General features: G+C 41.5%; 1 protein-coding gene across 1 annotated transcript in view; it reads right to left on the bottom strand.

Moving 5' to 3' along the window:
- The window catches only part of nlgn4xa (neuroligin 4 X-linked a), a 127,671-nt gene that overhangs the window by 77,097 nt on the left and 27,687 nt on the right, over nt 1–22,887 (bottom strand). The window contains exon 3 of the mRNA XM_057332232.1: nt 18,729–18,881. Coding sequence (XP_057188215.1) covers nt 18,729–18,881 — 153 coding nt within the window. The remainder of the gene's footprint in view (nt 1–18,728; nt 18,882–22,887) is intronic.

The following is a 22,887-nucleotide window of genomic DNA, read 5'->3' as shown; positions in this document are numbered from 1 at the left end:
TGTGGTCATGCAGAATAATGCATTAAAGCAAACCATTGGTCCCCATTGACTTGCATTGGTTTTGTGTCCATACAATAGAAGTCAATGGGGACCAACAGTTTTTGGTTAAGAAGATTTTTCAAAATATCTTCTTTTGAGTTTTGCAGAAGAAAGAAAATCACACAGGTTTAAAATTAATTTTCATTTTGTAGGTGAACTATTCCTTTAATATGCCCTTTATAAGTACTTTAATAAGTACCCCATACTAAAGTGTTAACAAATTCAGCAAGATTTATTTTATTTAATTTATGGGCATTTTATGCTATAAAAGTAGAGGGGTGACAGGAAAGGACCCTCTGAGACGGGAATCAAACTCGGGTTGCAGTGAGCACACTGGCGCTATATGTTGGCACATTGAAACACAAGCCCACCGGTGACTTTTAGCAAGGTTTTTGTCTGCGTGTTCTTTAACTTAAAGACACAAACTATAATCTATAAAGTGATGTTTATTTGCACTAAATTTCACATACATGTATCGGCGAAAGGAAATTGGTTATATGAGCAGCTTATAAGGTAAGTGCAGCTCATGTTGACATTCTGAATATCGACTTATACTAAGGGTCCTAATCGGATTCAAGCACATGTAATTAAAATCATCCTCAGCAGGGATCAACCAGTAATTACTGTCAAGCCATTAACATTCCTTTATATGTCTGTTAACAGCATATTTAAAACCTTATTCATGAATTCTAATCAGACAACCGCATCAACACAGTATGCATAATATAAAATTAGTTGAAAAATGTAGGACAGGAGATGAATAGGAAAAATTAACGAGTCTAAATGATGATTATTTTGATAGGGAAAGTGATGTCAAAGAGGATATGACAATCATTCTAATTAGAGAAAACACCACAGTATCTGTGGAACCTTTAACATCAAGAATAAATTAAAGTTTTGAACTTTTTTCCCATATCAAGGAGCAGCTTTGCTTGTGTCATTTTTAAATATGTTTTTACAAGGACCTTTGTTTTACTTCCTAAGCAACAGCAACACACACATTTATCGTAAATCTCTTGCATTATGCTAATCTGCTTTATGCATCTCAGGCCAATAGGCGAATGGAGAACTTAAACCAGAGCAAAATGAAAATCTGCCATTGCAATTTCCTAAATGTTGACTATTAAGCTTTAAAGTACCTTCATAATGCTCTAATTGGCTAAATATATTAGTGTAGAGTGATACGTGTTTCTGAAATTAAGTAGTGTTAATTAATTAGTTTTCTGTGTATTGTAGTAATAAAGCTAGTACAGTTCACATGGTCATATCACAGTAACTTTCAATTCAAAAAGTAATCTTTCATCAAAAAAATCCCACTGCTCTTGACATCGCGATCCCATGACCATACGCAGCCAATTCCAATTCTATTGTATTTACATAACATAGAAGAATATATAGATAGAATTTCTCGATAAGACAATATGAGTAATGTCCTCTGTGTCTGTGATTGGATGAATATAATAACCATTAACCCTTACAAGTGGTAGCTATTTGAAGCTACTTTACAGTAGACACCCTTTGGAGAGATAAGGCATTTAGCACAGTCTTGTCCTCATTCAAACGCAAATTAAATGAGAAGTTGTTAGGTTGGAAACAACAAAAAAAAAGCAAAATGTGTCACAGAAATTGTGAAAGTATTGCATTTTAAATGTAATGGTTATTAAGTCACTATGCATTTGCTGTGATGAGGACGTAAAATGTGAATTATTTTGCAACAGTACCCCCCCAACCCCCCCTTGAAAAAATAACTAGCCAAATGCAGTTTATTTCACACTTTAGCAGCTATTAGCAGTGCCCATTTGGCAAGCTTGGCAGCACTGTGCTTTCTAAACTCATGTTATTTTACAGGTATATTCACAAGACCATGGATGTTCTTACTATGAGGTTAAACTAATTTCTGAAATTACAGGGCTTGGGGCAAAAAATTGCTTTATTATTTAATAGTTGAAAACAACAGATCCGGTTCTTATTAGCATATAGCAGCACTGGAACGTTGTTTATCACTGTTTGTTTGTGTTTACATAGACAAGTAAAAGTGAAGGAATGGAGATGGAGTTATACTGTATATAGAGTGAGTGTCAATGTTTGCTCTCACTGCAGGATCACTAAAAGTAATGTTTTCCTCAAGAGTGAGCATGGGGCGGGCGACAAGCAGAAAATGGAAAAATCAAAGTAGAGAAGGTTTTGGGTGGAATTACAGTTTCCCCACTCCATTTACACTTTGTTCTGGTGTGTAAATTGTTCGGAAATATACAAAGCTTGACAGGCCACTTGAATTTTTGGCTAAAGCAACATTGCCAAAAATAATCATCTCGTTCTTACATTTTATAGTCTGTAGATCCTTTTTTTCTCTTCTATGCAACAGAAATGTTCTGTGGATGTTAACAATTCTTTATGGAACAATACAGCATGGCAGGGAGCTATTTAAGAATTGTTATTTTCAAGAATATACGAACTAGCAATATCATGCAAGCCATTTTGTACCAACCTGTGGTTAAAAGTGTCTTTTTTGTCAATGCCACAGCTGTGCAGATATTTAGTATAAAAGCACCTGTCTGCAGATACACATTAGTACAGTCTTAGGAAAGAGCATTGAAATAATATCAGACACGCGTCTAATGTGTATCTGCTGACACAATAGGGAGCAATACAGTCTAAAGGTCTTAGCACATACTGTCCGAAATTTTCATATGCGTTTTTTCGTATTTGTTATCCTAAAAATTTGTCACGCACAGAAACCTTGCACACTCCGATGCGTATTATTTAATCCTTTGCGGAAAAATATGCAAAACTATACATCCTGACCGTGCGTTCGCTCTGCCTCTCTCCTTATCTCTACTTTCATCCCTTGCTTCTCTCCATTTACAGTACTGGCTCACTAGGTAGGCTGTCCTCACTCTCTCTGCCTGCATTTTCTTGAATCTGTCAACACCGTTTTTCACACCCATCTGCCGCCATCAATCCATTTATTTCAGTTTCGCGAACAGACCGACGGAGGCCGCGAAAAGCCCCGGGAACCCCGAAACCCCACTGGTCTCCCGGATTTTGGTAATTTTGCTCAAATTTTGAGGTATGTTCTTCTTGCATTTAGCACCGTGGCTAGAAAATCAGTCCATACTATCCTCTTATCAAGCTGTTCCGCAATCATCTGCCACACTCTCTCTTTATATTCTGTCTAATACGCACTTTGTTTCTCATAGAGTATCTTGTGCTGCGAGACGAAGTGCACTGAGACGCCATCCTCGATTTTGGCACTCGTTTGTACAGTATGGTGTCTCTCAAAATGCTTGCTACGGATGCGAAAAACGCAGAAAATCGAACCCCGTCCGAATTTTTTACGACAGACGAAAATATCGGAGGCAGTGTGGAAATGTGATTGACAAAGTGAGGTCGCAAATTTCGGACTCTATGTGCAATTAGTAAATAAGATGTTGTGTTTTTCGCAATTACACTTCGTACTGCATCCCATCCCACTGCAACATTGCAGCTCAAAACCAAAAAATAAGCAGTATAAACAACACATTAGCATCCACATGATGAACACAGGGCAAAGAACTGCACATCTACCCTTACACAGCAGTCAAAAACAGAGTAAGCGTGACTGCGCATGAGGCCTGAACCAGCCGGAGAGCCATCAGCCAGATTCATATTAACCCTTTGCCCTTTGTGCCCCTGCACACAGGGTCTCTGAATGCCAAGCTGTCATCCACAGCACTTCAGACAGTTTTCAAAGGATTAACCAATCAACACACTGAGGGATCCTCATCTCAAAGGTACCAGGCCATCTAGAGTTATTGGGAAAACAAGGCCAGGTTTCTCCAGTACATCTGGTTCACGAAAAAGGTCAATTTTCAGGTCAAATTCAGCTCGCTGTCGATATGGTTATACCAGACAAGGTATATCTTAGGTTTAGATGACAGGAAGATAATTGTTTACTGATGACTGCAGGTCTGTAAACAAAAATCATTGATCCAGTATGTGATCAAGTCATTTTCAAGGTCTGTTCTCTTTCCTGTAATGCATTACACAGTACTTAAGCATACAATATTTCAGCACAAACAAATGAATATGTTTCTTCATGTGCCTGCAGTTCAGCCTAACCAGCCACAATATGTGCAAAAATAGCTTTTATTTTCAAATGAGGATTGTTAAAAATGTGTCTAATTCACAAACTTCTGAGCTAACAGAAATGTATTTAAGAATGATGCTTGTTTAGGTTTTATACAGTGTGGGGACCAAATGTCTCTACAAAGATAGTAATACCAGTATGTTCGACCCTGTGGGAATATTTTTTGGTCCCCATGACTAAAACAGCTTATAAATCAAATTAAGTTGTGTTTATTTGAAAATGGAAAAATGGAATAAGGTTTGTGTGAGCGTTTAGGGATAGGGGTAGAAAATATAGTTTGTACAGTATAAAAATCATTATTTCTATGGAATGTCCTTATAAAACATGGAAACCCAACAAGATGTGTCTGGGGGGATCTGAGTGTGTGTTTACCACCCATGATGAAACTGACAATAATGACATTTACAAGAGGAAAAACAACAACCAAACATTATAGGGCAAAATTGGGCTGAACATTGCAGCCTGTAGCCTATTTTTAAAGGTTCTTAAGGCAAAATGTTTGTTGACTAAATATAACTGATAAATTACAATCAATAAATAAATTACCAATACATTAAGTTATGTAGTAGGCTTTATGGCCCCACTGTATATGAACCTATTACACACTTTCTTGATTTCAGCCATCCTATAACATAATCTGTCGTATTCATTTTAAGTCACCTTTCTCTTTGCCTAGAGGACAATTTGAGTAACAAGTGACACAGTTTACCCCACTCCCCTTTGAGCTTATTTTATGTTGGAAAGATTAACATGCTACAAGGTAATAAATTACACAACCAAGGAATTTCAACAAGTGGCTCTCAAGGTAGCCTACCTTATCAGAGCAACCAGACCCTCTCCCAGGACCATGGTGATTCAAAATGTCTGAATAATCACAACAAGAGGACTTGCATCATCCAGAGAGGATTCTGAGGTATGCGTTTCTAAAAGCATCTGAGGTGTGTGTGTGTGTGTGTGTGTGTGCGTGCGTGCGTGCGTGCGTGCGTGCGTGCGTGTGTGGGTGTGGGTGCGTGCGTGCGTGCGTACGTGCGTGTGTGTGTGCGCGCGTGTGTGTGTGCGTGTGTGTGTACGTGTTAAAAGGAAAATGCCAGTGGGGGCTTGATCTGTCTTTAATTAGGTTTTGTTTTTATTCTTTTGGTAAATACAAATCAGCTCTTTCACCCGCCTTGGGTATCAGTGCCAAGAGAAGGAGCTTGTTTACCTATTGTTTGTGTGTTCTATGCTGATTGTGGTGGGAAAACATTAACAGCACAGCTTTGCATGTGCTGCATGTGTCACGCTATAAAGACTCCCCTCAGGCAGTTGCCTCAACTTCAAACTTCACATTGTTCCTTCTTCTTCCTTATGCATCCATCCTATTCACTATTCACCAGAAATGTAGACAGATGACAGGAAGTGGGGACAGGAAATACTGTATGCTATAATGGCATACTAAAAACACTGGGGTCCAAAAGTTTAAGACCACTAGGTATTATCTAATGATGGTATTATCTATTTTTAATTATCTAATTTCAACAAATTATTAAAATGACTAATTATATTAAATGCAGATTAACAGTCACAAAAATGTTATTATTGCAACACGATATTGCTCATCTATTGCTTAAAAAACTTGTCAAATACATGACACACAGAGGAATGATATCCCATAAATGATTTGAGGGTAAAAATGATATTTGATATTTCACACAGTCAAAGGCAAACAGGTGTTCAACGCATGGGCATTCCAACAAATTGCAATATCTCTTCTGGCCTACAGGGGTCCATAAGGTGCAGTTAGGCAGGTTTCACTGTGTGCCAAATGACACAGACACAGTTGTCACCTTGTGGATGAAGTAATTACTGCACAAAAATGTAATGCGAAAGTGCGACCTTTGCACTACAATGCTAACTTCTGGGTTGGTCTACACAACACTTCATCCCAGCGGCACTCTATAAGGAAGATTTTAAGGTATTCATTTCTCAATTGTTTCCAATTCATACCATATGTTACCATATGGCTATAATTAAAATAAGCAGTACCAGCCAGATTTCACAGCGATTCAGAACTATTTTAGTGGTGTAAAATTCATAATAATTTGTAAAAAATGTTATGGTGAATTGTACAAAAACACAATTATTGGAAAAAAGCAATAATGAAGCGTCACCGATAATTCGACCCCTCACTTGCACAAAACCAGGACATTTATAATTGAGGTTATTGTGAATGAGTACAAATTCATAAGAAATTGCCACATTGTAAAATGGTTAAGAATTGCCATGACATTGTGTTGGCAGTTCTCTTTAGTCTTGGGATTAATTTAGTGTTAAATGGCTACTGCAGCTAAAAATGAAATTCTTTCACCATTTCCAAACCCTCATGTTGTGTAAAACCTGCATGACCTTAATTATTTTGCAAAATAATTAATTTATAATAAATAAATTAATTCATTTATTTATTTAAAAAAAACGCTGGTAACCAAACAAAACTGGCCCCCATTGACTTCCATTGCACAGAAAAAAACAACAAAGACATTTCTCAAAATATCTTCTTCTGTGTCCCAGAGAATAAAGAGTCATATGGCTTTGAACTATCAAAACTAATGACAGAATTTTTATTTTTGAGTGAACTATCCCCTTACTGTTCACTTTCAGGTGCCTTATTAAAGCTATTCAGTTAAGACCATTTATATTCTTACGCCAGAGGTGCTTGTATTGCTCAGATACTCTCCTTGGGTGCACCTGGGTTTAACTAATACCAGAAATGGAGCCACATGAAGCGACATTTAATCCGACGTGGACCATGACCTAAAATTAATTTGACACCCCTGCCTTAAAACATGACCCAAAATCACTGTGTTTCTCATTCGCTGTTGTGGATTGAGAATATGAGGCCTGCTTTGCCATCCTCCCCTGGGCAGTGTCTGTCCTTGCCCTGCTAAGGAGACTCACGCACAGGCTGCTGCGGCCAAGATGGGAGACAGAGACTGACAGAGACAGAAACCAATAGAATAAAGATTTTGTGTGGATATTGTCCCAATGCAGAAGGGTCTATTAGCGTAAGCTACTGCCTGTTAAATGACTGAAGGGTGATTTGGGGAGCTTTTTAATGCCCTGTTTGATAAAAGCTGATATGCACTGATCCTGCAAGACTCTCTGCGGTTCAATTTTATGGTATAGACTTTAGTGAAAAGTACCAGGAAGCAGCTGCACTGTGTCTCGAAGTTCCCAACGATGCAGCCAGAGATCAGTGATATAAAGAGCATGAATCTGATATTACTCTTCATTTTAATACTGCATTAAGAAAGCATAATGAGAAATTAAACTTAAGTGCTATTCAGACAGGGCAAGCTTTCAAGGTTATAGGTTTTGAGGTTGGGGGGAAAGGTTAGGTAAATTCCTCACAGATGCACTTTGATTAGTTTTTAATACCAAATGAATTGAACGCATGCATGCTTTATTTTCTTTCTTATAAAACCTTTTTTGAAAAGCCCATGTACAGATAATAGACTCTTCCGTTTTAGTAATAATTACAAAGATCCCAGTCCTGTCCAAATCAGTACATGAAATCACAGATGTCCAGAGCTGATTATTGGAACTGTTGGATGTTGTTTAGAGAAATCCAATCCAAATTGTGGAAGCGGTACAATAATGTTCTGTGATAGAGGGTTAAGTGCAGAAACAGGCACATGCTGCTGTTTTATAAAGTGCATTAGCAGTCTGCTCACATCGGTACGAGAGAAAGAGGGAGAGAGAGAGTCATGTGCCAGTGACACATCTCAGTTCATTCTAACAGCCTCCATCGGCAGGCCACATGTGTCCATTTGCAGATGGTGCAATTACTAGGAGAGCATGAAACACGCATGCACACACACACACACACGCGTAGTGACGTAATGATTTTTGTATTTTTTAAATTACCATTTAGTATGGAAGTATTAGGATTTAGGAAGTGTCCCTGTAAACCATGTTTACAGTATGTTGTTATACATGTCATTACACACCTCGTAAACCTTTTACAAGTGCACGCACACACGCATGCACACACACACACACACACACACAGAGGTTAAGACATGTTTGCATATATACACACATCAATTTATCCTATAGGAAACACACTACACAACTATACAACAGTTAGTTCCTGGACGCAGGACGCAGGACTGGACGCCGACTGCTGCACCGGCTGGGAAGAGGCCCGCGCTGCCCGCCGCTGCCTCTTCTTCTTCAGCCTGGAGGTCGGCTGAAGGAAAAAGGCAAACGGCTCGGCTGGATCCGGCTGGGACTCCTCAGATGTGGACCCCCAGGATGATCGCCTCCCCCGCTTGCCAATGAGGCTGGTGGACGGTGGAGAGGCTGCAGAGGGTGAGGAGGATGGCGTGGCGGTGCCCACAACCCCGATCTGCAGGGAACCACTCTCAGGGATCGTGATCAGCGGAGACGAGTAACGGGTATACATTGAGACCGTGGACTCCGATCGCTCCACGGCAGACAGCCACATGGTGTCGAAGTCCAGCGGCCTCAACGCTCTCATCTCCGCCCTCGAGAGTGGATTCCTGAGACCGGAGTTGAACAGCACCGCGAGTTCCTCCTCCCTGAAGACGTCATTCTCGGCGACATCCAGGAATCTCTCCACGTACTCGTCGACACTATCGCTCCCCTGGCGAAGTCCGCAGAGGAGGCGAGCCAGGTGGGTACGTCCAGCGTTCATGCTGCCTACTGGGTTCGGTGGTGGCTCGTTCGTTCTGTCACGGTTGGCAGTGAGGAGAACCCAGATGCAGGCAGCGGGGATGAAGGGGTTAACACAAATTTATTAATACAAAACAAAACACCCACAATAGGGGAAACTATAACAAAGCACGACCTAGGGACACAGTAACAAAAGAAGACTTCAAAACAAAACACTTCCCACGAGGGGGCAAAAAATAAACTAAATAAAAACAATGACACAACGTCTTACATGGCAAGGCAAGGGTAGTTTTAGGTAAGGCAAGACAAACGCATGGCACTATGAACAAGTAACGGAAACAATACAAAACGAATGAGCACAGGACAATGAAACATGAGGGCATTTAAAGGGAACACAAACGAGGGATAACAACACAGGGCAGGTGGAAAACATTAGACATGGCATGGAGGCAATACATGAAACGAGAGGGGCGGGGCCAATGACAAGACACGAGAAAGCACCTGAGATGTGAAAACATAAACAACCCATGGCTTTCTCACATAAAACCTAAGGGCTCTGTCCCGATCCTACCACACGACTAGAAGTTCAGAAACAAGAAGGCAGAACCGTGACACTTTTGATCTGAGGGATATGCTTAAATGTTTTCAACGAAAAACTGAAAACTTTTTATGCGTTTTGACTGTTAATTTACATGACAACAGCGTTTTGGAGGACTGAAAATGCTAACTTTTGAAAATGGGTCTCAAAGTGCAAGCTTCTGAAAAAGACAGCGTTATCGTCTCCGTGTAAACTCTGAAGGCGGCATTTTCAAAAAACGATGATGTCATTACGCATTCAGTCTGTAGGCATGTGCGAGTATTCCCAAAACAATAATGGCAGCCTCCATGCTGTATGTTTTTGCAGCGTGACATACTGTACTTATTATCATTTCTCCAGCCAAAAAGTTTTACTGTACCTCTATGACCAGCAGACATGTAAACGTACTCTAACTGTGCCATGCATAATAATTTACTTCAATACAAATCCAACATATCATTGTATTTAATAAAAATGCTTTTGAAATGGATGGTTTTGTCTGAATATTGAAGAAAAAGAAAGCAATAATAACATGCTAGAATAGATGTTTAAAAACACATCTCGTATTGATACTTTAAGAAGAATTGATAAAGTGCCTTCTTTTATCACATTTTAACTACAGCACTGGATACTAAACTCAAGTTAACATAGATTTATTGTCACAATTTTCATGGCGGGAGAACCCAAGTGCAGGTAACGGCAGGTAAGGTGTTAACAGGGGTATTTTATTCTACAAACAAATAAAACAAAAACCCACGCAGGGGAAAAATGGCAAAGACAATGGGAATAAATGATAACAGGAAAACACAGGAACCAAGAACTATTAACTAGACTATAAAACACTTGACTTAAACTGACATAAACAAGACCAAGAATGACTCACGGTGGGAACAGGGAACATCAATTTGGACAGGTTTGAAATAAAACACGACATCACAGGTACAAGGAACGTACGTAATCCACGAGCAACAAGACAATGAAACATGAGGACTATTTAAAGGGTAGACAAACTAAGGATAATTAACGAGGGCAGGTGGGAAACATTAGACACGGCAGGAAAGCAATTCATGAGACGAGAGGGGCGGGGCCAATGACAAGACACGAGAAAACACATGAGATATCAGAAGATAAACATCCCATGGTCTTCTCACACAAAACCTAAGGCTTTGCCATGGCTCTGCTACAGGACCAAGAAAAACATGACAAAATGAAGCAGAGCCATGACATTTATTTATTTATTTTGTCACAACATAATTCCCAAAGTTACATCTATGTTTGTCATGATTCTCAATGAGGATCCAGATGCAGACAGCGTAGAAGGGGTTAACAGAATTTATTACAAAAAACACAAATCAAACACCCACGATGGGGGAAGACAAAAAGAGAACAGCACTATAACCACATATAAAACATAAACCAAAACTTCCCACGTGGGGGACAAAACTGGCAGACGAGGTAACTAAAAGAACCATATAAAACTGAGACAGGACTAACACTAGATAAACGCAAGACATAGCAAAAACAATATATACGAGACAACTTACTAGAGCTTGAGACCAGGAACAATACAAGGTAATACAAAACGAATCAGCACAAGACAAGAGACACAAGGTTAATATATAGGGGAATACAAACGAGGGATGATAACACAGGGAGGTTGACCAGGGCCGGATTATCCAATGGGCATTATGGGCACAGGCCCAGGGGCCCATGCGCGCTTGGGGCCCAGGCAAGAGAAAACATTTTCACATAACAGCGTTTACGCCATATTCATTCTGCCGTGCGCTTCTCTCTCCCGCGCACATGGAGGTGCACACACAAAACAGTGTTTCTAAATTAGGAAGTCTGTCTTCTGATTTAATCACTTTTACGAGCCCTCCAGCGGCTTTTGTTTAGAAGAAGCGCATAGCGACAAATCTAGCGACTTCTTGGATAAACCTTAGCTTTCATTCAGTGGGAAAATATCGCCAGTGCTGCCCCACGAGCGCGAGGTCTCTCTTCCCGGCAGGAAGAAGCAGCACCATACGACAGGTAACTCGTGAATAAAATGAGTACAAAACAGCGTTTCCAACAACCTGTCACTAGCCGGGTTTCCATCCAAAGTTGCCAATTTAGCTTATGCGCAAAATTGGAATATCGCATAAAACATTTGCGAATAAGCACCGTTTCCATCCAACTAGTCAACCGTCACTTCCTAATAAACTGGCACTAAATATCAGTAAGAAAAGTAAGAGAAGCCACTGAATATAATAGTTTTCATATATAATAATACTTGCGCAAACAGACGATTAGAAAACTCAATAAATGCGGTGCTTTTGTGGATGCCTGCTGTTCGGGAAACACAGTCGTGACAGTTCTAAGAGGCAATTACAGAAATACTTGACGACTTTGCTCAGGCGTTTAAGAATGACCATCACAACATTTCTGATGCTGTGTCACAAGATCAGTTCTCTGGTTAGTCAGGTTACACCGGCCGTCTCATAGTGCAGTTACGTGACTTTTTGGAGGAATTTATTCGGCAAATGCGTTTCCATCTCCTATTATTCGCATTAACCCTTTTTCGCAAAAATGAAAAACCACCTCAAGCGATCTTAAAAACTTTTTTGCGAATTAAGGGTTTTTAATTCGAAATTTGGCGTTTCCATCACTCGTGTCTGATGCGAAACTTCAAAATACGAATAAAACCAGAGTGATGGAAACCCGCTTACTGTTATCGACTGTTTGGATATATAAATATGAACAAAGTTCGTCGGTAAATATGCACATGGTTACCATGAGGCTGTGTGAAAGAACAAATAGTCGAAATCACCGCTTTTTATTCTAAGTTGTTAGATGATGTCGCGTCATGAACTGACAACAGAAACTGAAAATATGTCAATGAGAACGATTTTATTGTTGTAAATATAATGAGTTGATATACCCTCGTGGCTGTCTTAAATCTTAAAAGATTAGAGGTTTTTTTACATTTGGTGGTGTTTCCTTGCCAATTGTGAATTATTTTATATTGATATAATGTTGATCAGTAACTGCCTTACTTTATCTAATAATGAAGGCTAAATATTGGTAATCCACAGTGCTTTTACATACATTGCAAAATGTTTAAAAAAAAGATGTCATAATATATATGCTAAATAATACTTATAATACTTGTTAATGTCGTTTACTGTAACACATTACAAGCTTACATAATAACGTGAGTCCAGAGGTGCTTGTTAGACAAATAAAGTTTAACAAATGCAAATTTCTCTTGTAGTATAATCATTGACAAAGCCCTGCCCGTTTAGTCTTTGAAAAAATGAAGATGGAAATATTTTAGAATTGCATTTAAGAATATTTTTAAAAACTTTCTGTAATTTATCTGAAGAAAGTTCTTATATTTTCTCTTAAGAACAGTTTTGTGAATCTGGCATGTTTGTGTTGAATTATGGAAGAATCTGATAGAACTGAATTAAAAGGTTGAGGTGTGGTAGTGTGTGCTTGAATATGCCAGTGAGTTACAGTATGCAGGGAAAGGTCTTAATATTGTTGTTGCTGGTCCAGGAAGGCCTTGTTGCAATCTTGTTGTAAATCCTGTATGATGGAGGATGTGTACAGGTGTTGATATTGTCCTTCAGGTTGTGATCATAGTTTGTAATTTGTCAGTGTAATCCTGTAATCCTGAAACATAGAGGTGTTTCATACACATAGTACCCTAGGCTAATTTAAAACTTTATTGTGCGCATGTGTGTGTATGGGGGGGTCCATAAGACACTTGTGCCCAGGGGCCTCTGAGTTCTTAATCCGGGCCTGAGGGTGACGGGCAGGTGACAGGGATCAAACACTAAGGAGAAGCTAACGAGGTAACGAGAGGGCGGGGCTAGAAGACGCGACACCGGAGAGAACGCATATTATTGTCAAGAGGACAATAATACGTTTCCACACATAACAAGGGATCCTGCCGTGAATCACGACATATGTTATTCCATTGTTTACAGTTAATTATTATTCTAAATCGTTAAAAAGTAACCCTAAACTTTGAACGGTAGTCTGTCAGCATGCAAACACACTGTATACCCTTTGCACATACTGAATATAAGCAAAACATACTCTTACTCTTGCTCTTGCTCTTGCTCATGCAATATTATTTTATTAATGCATACCCATATAATCGCAACCATTCCCAGATTATTATCACACTAACAACCCCGTTAAGCATATGATAATTGTATCTATCTCAATTTGTCTGCCATTTACTGTCACTACCTAATCCCGCAGAGAAATGTATGACTTTCTGTGAATGGTATCTTCACACCGGAACGGTCGCCTCACCCTCCGCTAATCATTGAGCATGTGTCTAAAAGCGGGATAAAGCCATTGTAACACTAGGTCTAAAAACAGCTGAGAAGAAAATCTGTCTCACTGGTGGCTGACTGGGCTTCAGCCAACTAGGCAGAAGTCTGTGCAGCTTTCACCAACACACTCACATTCTGTCAGCAGCATACCTCAGAGGTGTTAAAAATTGAACTTTTAAGTTGGAGATAGAGCTCTCACTCTTTGAGAAGGGGGTACAAAGGGGACACAAGCCTGCAATTTCCCATCCTTGGGAGCATATCCCAATCACATCTAGGGCACTGCTTTTCACAGCCACTGTGCTTCAAACTGTTCTCCATAAAAACTAGGCAAGATGGAGACAGCCAGGCACTTTAGACTATCTCCATCAACTTCATACTGAGCGTTGTCAGGCAGAGAAGCAGAAACACATTTAACAAAGACATTTTTCTCCCTCTCCTCCAGATTCATTCCCTCCACCATTTCCTGTCTTGAGTCCGCAGTACACACTTTTTCCAGCAGGTCTACACCTTTTCCCCCTGGCTCTAACATGTCTAAATATAGTCAGCCTCACAGACTACTGTAGCTGATAATGAAGGCTGAGAACAGCTGAAATGGAAGACGATGATGCCATGTCAATGTTTACCTGGCACAGCCAAGTGGAAAAGGAATAGATTGAAGGACTGAGTCTCTCAAACTTTAATTGATTGCACATCCTACTGAGGCATAACTGTACTGCAATGGCTGGTGATAGAAAAGGGTTTATGTAATCCAGACTTTTTTAAAGGTTATAAGATAGCCCATTTCGACATATTACGAATCGACCTATAGTAACATTTTGAAGTTTAATGCCCTCTTGCTGGCGTTCTCTATCTGCTACCATTTCCTATTTATTTCAAAGTAAGTTGCTTGGCTGGAGCACACAGTCCTCGGCCAATATACAGTATTGTAGTATAATTGTCACGGTCCCACCGTCTTGTTTATGAAATTCTAGTCGTGTGGTGGGATCGGGACAGAGTTCTTGGGTTTTATGTGGGAAGACCATGAGATGTTTATGCCTCTCATGTGTTTTTCCAGTGTCTCGTCTCTGTTCCCGCCATCTCGTTTCCTCGTTATCCTTCCCTGAGTGTTTAATGTCCCACACCTGCCCCATGTCGTTATCCCTTGTTTGTGTTCCTATATATACCCTCATGTTTCTTTGTCCTGTGCTCGTGGATTGTTCTTATGTACCGTGTATTGTGTTCATGCCTGTCGTCTTGATTCCGTGCCTTGTCCAGTGTTCCTGTTTCCAGCCTTGTCCTTGTTCCGTGAGTCTTGTGGTCTACCCTGTTGTGTTTTTGATTTAAGACGTTTGGTCGTGTCCTTTAGTTTAGTTCTTGTTTTCATTTTGCCCCCTCGTGGGAAGTCTTTTATTTCAAGTTTGTTTCTTAGTTTAGTTCCTGTTTTATACCCCCTCGTGGGTTTTGTTTTGTGTGTTTGTAATTAAATATTTTCTGTTAACCCCTTCACTGCCTGCCTGCGCTTGGGTTCTTCTCTGCACCACAATGATGAAGAATCCACGAGCCATCACTGAACCCAGCAGGCAGCATGAGCACCGGGCGGTCCCACCTAGCTCGCCTCCTCTGCGGACTTCGCCAGGGGAACGAGAGCATGGATGAGTACGTGGACAGGTTCCTGGACGTCGTCGAGAATGGCGTCTTCGGGGAGGAGGAGCTCGCGGTGCTATTTAACTCCGGTCTCAGGGACCCACTTTTGCGGGCGGAGATGAGGGCGTTGAGACCGTTGGACTTCGACGCTGTGTGGCTGTCCGCCGCGGAACGATCGGAGTCCACGGCCTCAGCAATTACCAGCTACCCATCTCCGCTGGTCACGATTCCTGAGCGTGGTTCCCTGCAGATCGGGGTTGTGGGCACCGCCACTCCATCCTTCCCACTCTCGGCAGCCTCTCCACCATCCACCTCGTTGGCAAGCGGGGGAGGCGAGCATCCTGGGAGTCCACCTCCGAGGAGTCCCAGCCGGAACCAGCCATGCCTTCTACATCCTTCCTTCAGCCGACCTCCAGGCGGGTGGCTCGGCTGAAGAAGAAGAGGCAGCGGCGGGCAGCGCAGGCTCCTTCCAGTCCGGTGCAGTCGGAGCCGGTCGTCCAGTCCGGTGCAGCCGGCGTCCAGTCCGGTGCAGCCGGCGTCCAGTCCGGTGCAGCCGGCGTCCAGTCCGGTGCAGCCGGCTCAGTCAGTCCAGCCTGCTCCAGCGGTGACAGCCGGCGTCCAGTCCGGTGCAGCCGGCGTCCAGTCCGGTGCAAGCCGGCGTCCAGTCCGGTGCAGCCGGATCCAGTCCGGTGCAGCCGGTGTCCAGTCCTTGTGTCTAGTCTTGTGTCAGTCTTGTCAGTCTAGTCTTGTGTCCAGTCCTTGTGTCCAGTCCTGTGTCTAGTCTTGTGTCCAGTCTGTGTCTAGTGCTGTGTCCAGTCCTGTGTCAGTCTTGTGTCCAGTCCTGTGTCCAGTCCGTGTCCAGTCCTCCGCCGGCGTCCAGTCCGGTGATCCAGCCGGCGTCCAGTCCGGAATGATAAAAGAAGGAAGACAAGTACCAGAGTAGGAAATAACCAGACAAGGGAAATAAACGGGGATCCAAACAGGAGAAAGCAGCGAGATCAGCGGCAGAAATAGGAGAGCGAGAGATCGGGCGCTCCGAGAGAAGTCGGAGACACCAGAGAAGAAAGAGATAAGGGACTCGGCGATCACCGCGTCAGCCATGTCCAGCAGGCACTTCGCCGGCGTCAGACTAGATAAGACAAAGAGGTATAGAGGAGATAAGCATAGAGAGGATATAAGCGGGCAGCATGTCCGCGGCTTTCATAAAGAGGATCAAGCCTGTCCGCGGCATTTCAGTCGGGTCAAGCCATGCAGACCGGCCTTTCAGCCGGCCGTCAAGCCTGTCCAGCACGGCGTCAAGATGAAGGCCAGTCAAGCCATGTCGGACCGGCTTCCAGCGGGTCCAAGCATGTAAGCGGTCCTCCCCACCTTTTTCCAGCGGCGCTAAGCCAATGTCAACCGGCCTTAAACAGCGCGTCAAGCATAGTCAGCCGCTTCCCAGAGATAGCTGTAGAACCGCCTTCCAGCGGCGTCAAGCCCTGTAGCCGGTCCCTGGAGAACCAGAAGAATCAGACATGTCAAAACACCGGAAGAAATAAAAAAATGAGAAAGATAAGCGCCTCTGAAGAGCGCGAGGGTGATGGAATAAAAGAATACAACAGATAGGGTTACTTAGAGATAGAAAGAGAAGAAGAGAAGAGAAGGGAGATAAGAGATGGGAGGGAGGGGTATGGGGGAGGCGAAACAAGAAGGGGGGGTGGTAAGAAGGGGTGGGGTGGGGGTTGGGGACTCCCATGGAGAGGGATGGTCGGCAAAAAAACTGAAAAAAGAAGAAAGCAATCCGCCGGCGCCGCTCCCAAAAAAAAATTCGCCGAGACCAGGCCGTAAAAAAAAACCAAAAAAAAAAAAATAAAACTAAAAAAAAAATAGAAAAACACCACCAATAAAAAAAAAAACCCCCCCTAGGTGTTGGGAGGCCCTTATTGATGGGCGCGGCTTGGGCGCGCCTAGTAGCACTTGCCCCTAACCCCGAGTGACGTTCCAACCAACTCCGCCTCAATTGTACCAGTGCACTATGGGCTGCGTCGGCCCCGGAGGAGGCTACCCCCCCCGCCGGCCGTTTGAGCCCCATTCCCTTGCCGAGCCCGGATCAGCCCTTCTAGTTATGGCAACTCGCGCCCCCTTCGCGCGGCGGTTGCCGGTGGGGGCTTTCGCGCACTACAACCCCCTTTTCTGATTATGTCGCTATTTTCGAGAGCGCCTCATGCAGAGTTCAGACCCGGTCGAGGTGTTCCTCTCGCCGCTCTACCGCGCTACCATCTGCATACTCTATACCCTGTCTCTTGTTGGTTGTCGGCGTCAGGGGCCGCCCCCTCCCATGTTTGTTATTTTTGTTGTCCCACCCCAATCCTGTGGTCTTGTTGTCCTGTCTGCCCCTTGTCTTGTTCACCATGTTTGTCTGGTTTTTGTCTTTGGTCCAGACTGTCAGGTCTTGTTAGTCACCCCTTGGTGAACACCTGGAGGTGTTCATTAAGGGCGGGGCTCTGTCACGGTCCCACCGTCTTGTTTATGAAATTCTAGTCGTGTGGTGGGATCGGGACAGAGTTCTTGGGTTTTATGTGGGAAGACCATGAGATGTTTATGCCTCTCATGTGTTTTTCCAGTGTCTCGTCTCTGTTCCCGCCATCTCGTTTCCTCGTTATCCTTCCCTGAGTGTTTAATGTCCCACACCTGCCCCATGTCGTTATCCCTCGTTTGTGTTCCTATATATACCCTCATGTTTCTTTGTCCTGTGCTCGTGGATTGTTCTTATGTACCGTGTATTGTGTTCATGCCTGTCGTCTTGATTCCGTGCCTTGTCCAGTGTTCCTGTTTCCAGCCTTGTCCTTGTTCCGTGAGTCTTGTGGTCTACCCTGTTGTGTTTTTGATTTAAGACGTTTGGTCGTGTCCTTTAGTTTAGTTCTTGTTTTCATTTTGCCCCCTCGTGGGAAGTCTTTTATTTCAAGTTTGTTTCTTAGTTTAGTTCCTGTTTTATACCCCCTCGTGGGTTTTGTTTTGTGTGTTTTTGTAATTAAATATTTTCTGTTAACCCCTTCACTGCCTGCCTGCGCTTGGGTTCTTCTCTGCACCACGTTCGTGACAATAATAACCAATAAGCACTTAAAACCACAACATGATTGCATTTTATGATTATTGCTGGTGAACAAAAGCACAAATTTCACATCATCTCAGTTTTTAATGAGACCTTTTAAATGATGATCCTTCCCTTCTTTAACCATTCCAAGGTCATCAGCCTATTCAATACATGTGTAGATGTTTATTACATGTATTACAGGCTGAACATAAAAATAACATAAAAGGTCAGAAAGATTTCTCTTTAAAAACCATGCAGAGTTATTCAATAAAAAGAAGGACTTACCCAGCACCCCCAGCCTGTAGTTCAGGGTCACCACGATGACATTTCCATAACTGGCCAGAATGCTGCCATCGATCATGTTCCCCGTACCTTCCATGTATGACCCACCATGAATGTATACCATGACTGGCCTCAGTCCATTCTCATCATGGATGTCTGTGGAAACACAAATTAACAACCATTTGAACGAACCATTATAAAGACTCATACTGTACCTGACAATTAATATACAAAGGTTTCTTCAATGGATATTGACCTTACAAAAGTGTGAGAAGTGTGAGAAGCCTACTTTTTGCTTAACTATTTGAAAAGTTATACTGTACTCTATAAAAATAATCTGTCGATCATCAAATGATAAAACCAGACCTACATCTCAATTTAAATAGCTTCTTTATACAAATACCAAGCAGTTTTTTTCATGGAAACGAATGTCACCTTTCAGAGATACACCTCAAGATGTGTCTAATGCAGAGGAAAGTCCATAATTGCTCCAGATGAGTTGATTATTTGTGGGGCTCTCTTGTTCTGATTAAAGCCTCTGATTAGTACATGTGTAGGAGGCTGATTATAAAATCGGATACATGGAGCCTTCGAATGGCGAAGAATCTTTGATAACATTTTACAAATTTCAGGCAGGCTTACTAGACTAGATTTAACACATCAGATATCTAATGGTCCTGAACAGGACAGCTGATGTAGATGCAGATGTCTCCAGCGATTAGTTGCAATGGAAATGCATTCAACGTTTCTAGAAGAATAAGCTTATTACAGAACATTCATATCTATGCATCTTGGTGGAAACTGCAATTGTAATAAAAAGATCTGAATTCAGTATAACCTCTAAAACTAAAAAAGTTATTCTGAAGGATTAGGAAATTACTGGTTATGGGGTTTTTGAGGGTGAATGATAAGTGTATTTAACGCTCTATGGTAAAGCTACTCAACTTTGGTCAGCTCAGGGCTGCACAGCAGGAACCCTTTGGCCTCTTCATTTTTTAGAAATATTTCTGGTGTAATGGCTTACATTTCTGACGGTTGGTTATACTTTATTAAGGAGCTAGGCTTTTTTTAAGCCATAAAAGTGCTGCAGCAAATACACTATAAGATGACTGACAAAAACAATAATTTTATGAAATGTCAACATCGTTTCGCTCATACATAAAGCAGAACAGTAATAGTGTCTCTGTTAAAGTTTATTGTGACACACTGGCAGCTAGTACACCATAAGCTAGTACACCACCCACCATAAGGGTTCAGCATCACACACACCAGAGATGTGCCTATACTTGAAAAGTTAATTTGCAAAAACAGATAACTCACTTACTACCCTGCCCTTCACATGGTCAATGATACAAATTTGCTTTAGTTATTTTAATTATCTAAAAATTACACAGGTTTCAAATATTTCACATTTCATATTTCAGCAATTAGCTTAAACCAAAACTAGGGCTTAGTTACATAAATTAGGATATTTAAGTCGTTTTTTAGAAACACACTTTACAAAAAGCATTACTGTATGCATTTTAAGACAAAACAACCGCGCTGATATATTTTAAGATATACAAATGTAAATTCTTTTCCATCAAGACACCTCTAACATTAGGCTTAAGCCCTGTCCTGGAAACTTCCCCTCTATTTCCTAATTGAAAATTGTATTTTAACATGACCCCAAGGTTTTAAAACCCCTGTACATAGAGTTTACACTGTATATCATTGTTTTATCTTCAGCTTGCTTTATAATGCACTTGTAAATGACTTATTAATCATTAATGAACACATTTACAAATGCTTTATAAGGGCAACCTTAATGTAAAGTGTTACAGATAACGGTTTCAGCCTGCCTAAACTATCTGATACAATGGGACATACAATTCTTGTAAGTCTGTGTGTCTGCTTCAGCATCCTCTGTGTACATATTGCAAACAGCTGTCAATGGGAGCAATATGTCTCTATTAAAAAAGCCCTTGCTGGCTTCTCAGACAAGAGTGCAGTCCAGCAGAGGGCCAGCATAAGACCGGGAATAATTGATATGCCTCCTGACTGTACTTTGATTATTGGTTTCTGTTGCATATGCCTTCATTAACTGAAGAGGCTGCTCACACACACACGCACACACACACGCACGCACGCACGCACGCACGCACGCACACACACACACACACACACACACACACATACATTGTTGTCTGCAGCAGAGTTGGCACAATCCTGTAGCGCCTGTGGGCAGGCGAGCAGAATTAAAGGCAAGTCTGTGTATCGTACTCCCCCGCAAAAGAAAACAGAGAGAGGGAGAGAGAAACAGAGAGAGAGAAAGAGAGGTAGAAAACAACCCTTCGTGACAGGTGATTAATCTCAGTCGGGTTCTGAGTGGGCGCCAGGCAGCGCACTAATGCGAGTGCATCTATTTTGCAGCTCTTTGCTGGTGTACAACTTTCACCGTTGCAGGGCCTTTATTTCATTGGATCGTCAGCAAGGCCAGAACCTCCTGTCTAACACTACGCCTCTCAGCCAGGCAGACTAATAGCTGCGAAGGGAATTCTGGTTTAGTGGAGATATTACACAAGCTTTCAGTTCACGGTTTACCCTTTACACTGGGCTAGGATGACCTTTTCTGACCCAAAGTTGTAAATGTACTTATTATGTCCCCACTTATAAAACTTTCCAGACACACAGACTAGACACAGAAAGATCTGGTATTAGCACTCTTGTCTGACAGACTCCAATGGAGAGAAGTGGCCTGATGGAGGGAAATGCCCAGGCTCTGAGCCTAAACCGGTCAGGCTGATCAGCCTGTCAGACATCCAAAGCAAGGTTATTTTAGCTAAGAAGAAAAAAATAAACTACATGGTTACCCAGTAGGCACTAGACTGCTAATTTTATGGACAGTGTCCAAGAAGACCATTTAAATCGTTCATCTCAACAGCTATTGGAAGTGAGTGGAACTTTCCAAAAAACACATTAAGGGAATGAGTTCTGCCATGAACTTGTCAAGCTTAGATACAGATACACATCTTAGGGTTCTTCACAGCAAAACAAATAGATCAAGGGGACATATTAGATGGGGTATTAGCAACAAGACAGTAACATCTAAACACATTTTGTATCCCAGGTGTGCCGAAACTCAATTGACATTGGAAACGCATTTAGGCTCTTGAGATATGATGAAGCAGACCAAGTGAGATGTCAACGCCCAGCATTTCACTAGCTTAGGAGATATTATAAAAGTTCCCCTCTGTCAAGACAGGTTTACTCAGCTGAATTGTAAGGGACATGCCTCGGGTCTCAGACTCTTAGGGGCCTTTATTCCCCGATACCAATGAGCAAAACAAGGACCCTTGTTTGTGAATGACCTTTTGTTAAAACCTTTTGTTTTTGGATTACTAAAAGTCATTTTTCAATGCTAACAATGTCTAACAAGAAATTACAAATTGGCTAAAAATAAAGCACTCCAGTAGAATTCACCAAAAAATATTTTCCGGGTTGACGCCCGTTTCACCAAAGACATTATGCAAATACGGTAACAGCACAAATAGTGCACACAACATTGCAACAGTGACACAATTTTCTGGTAGATAAACCCCTTAGTTTAGACATTTCTAGATTTCTGTTTTTTATTTACAGACAAGCTTAAAAGAAGGTATTGAGTTGCATCATTGGACAGGTTGGAGGAACTTTGTAATGTTTATGTCCACGGCCCTTTGATTCGGCCCTACCTTTTTTATTTTATCTGTGGCATTGTGCAGGCAGAGGTAGAAGGTAAAGATGATGAGAGGTGATGAGAGAACATGAAAGACAAAATGAAAGTAAAAGGAAATGATAGAGAGAGAGCAAGCACTGTTAAAAAAAAGTGTAATTTTACAGGTAATGGTCTGTATTATTTTACAGAATTTTTCCTTTTTTCCATTAAAAAGTTAATGCCTGTTATTTTACAGATTTTTGCTGTACTAAAAAATACTACCTATTAAATTATGGTTAATTTCCTGTAATTTTAAATTACAGAAATATTATGTTTTTTTAAAAGCAATTTATAGTATTTTTACAATTCCCAAAATGCAATGAAGTAAAAATTTACGGATTTTCTCTGTAAAAAAAATATGTAAAATTGCAACTGCTTTGTAATTAAATGCAGTTGAATATCATTATATATTTAGGGTATTTTAGA

Source organism: Triplophysa rosa, linkage group LG4 (assembly GCF_024868665.1).
Source record: "Triplophysa rosa linkage group LG4, Trosa_1v2, whole genome shotgun sequence".
NCBI classification, from domain to species: Eukaryota; Metazoa; Chordata; class Actinopteri; order Cypriniformes; family Nemacheilidae; genus Triplophysa; species Triplophysa rosa.
This window is presented reverse-complemented; position numbering and strand designations above follow the sequence as displayed.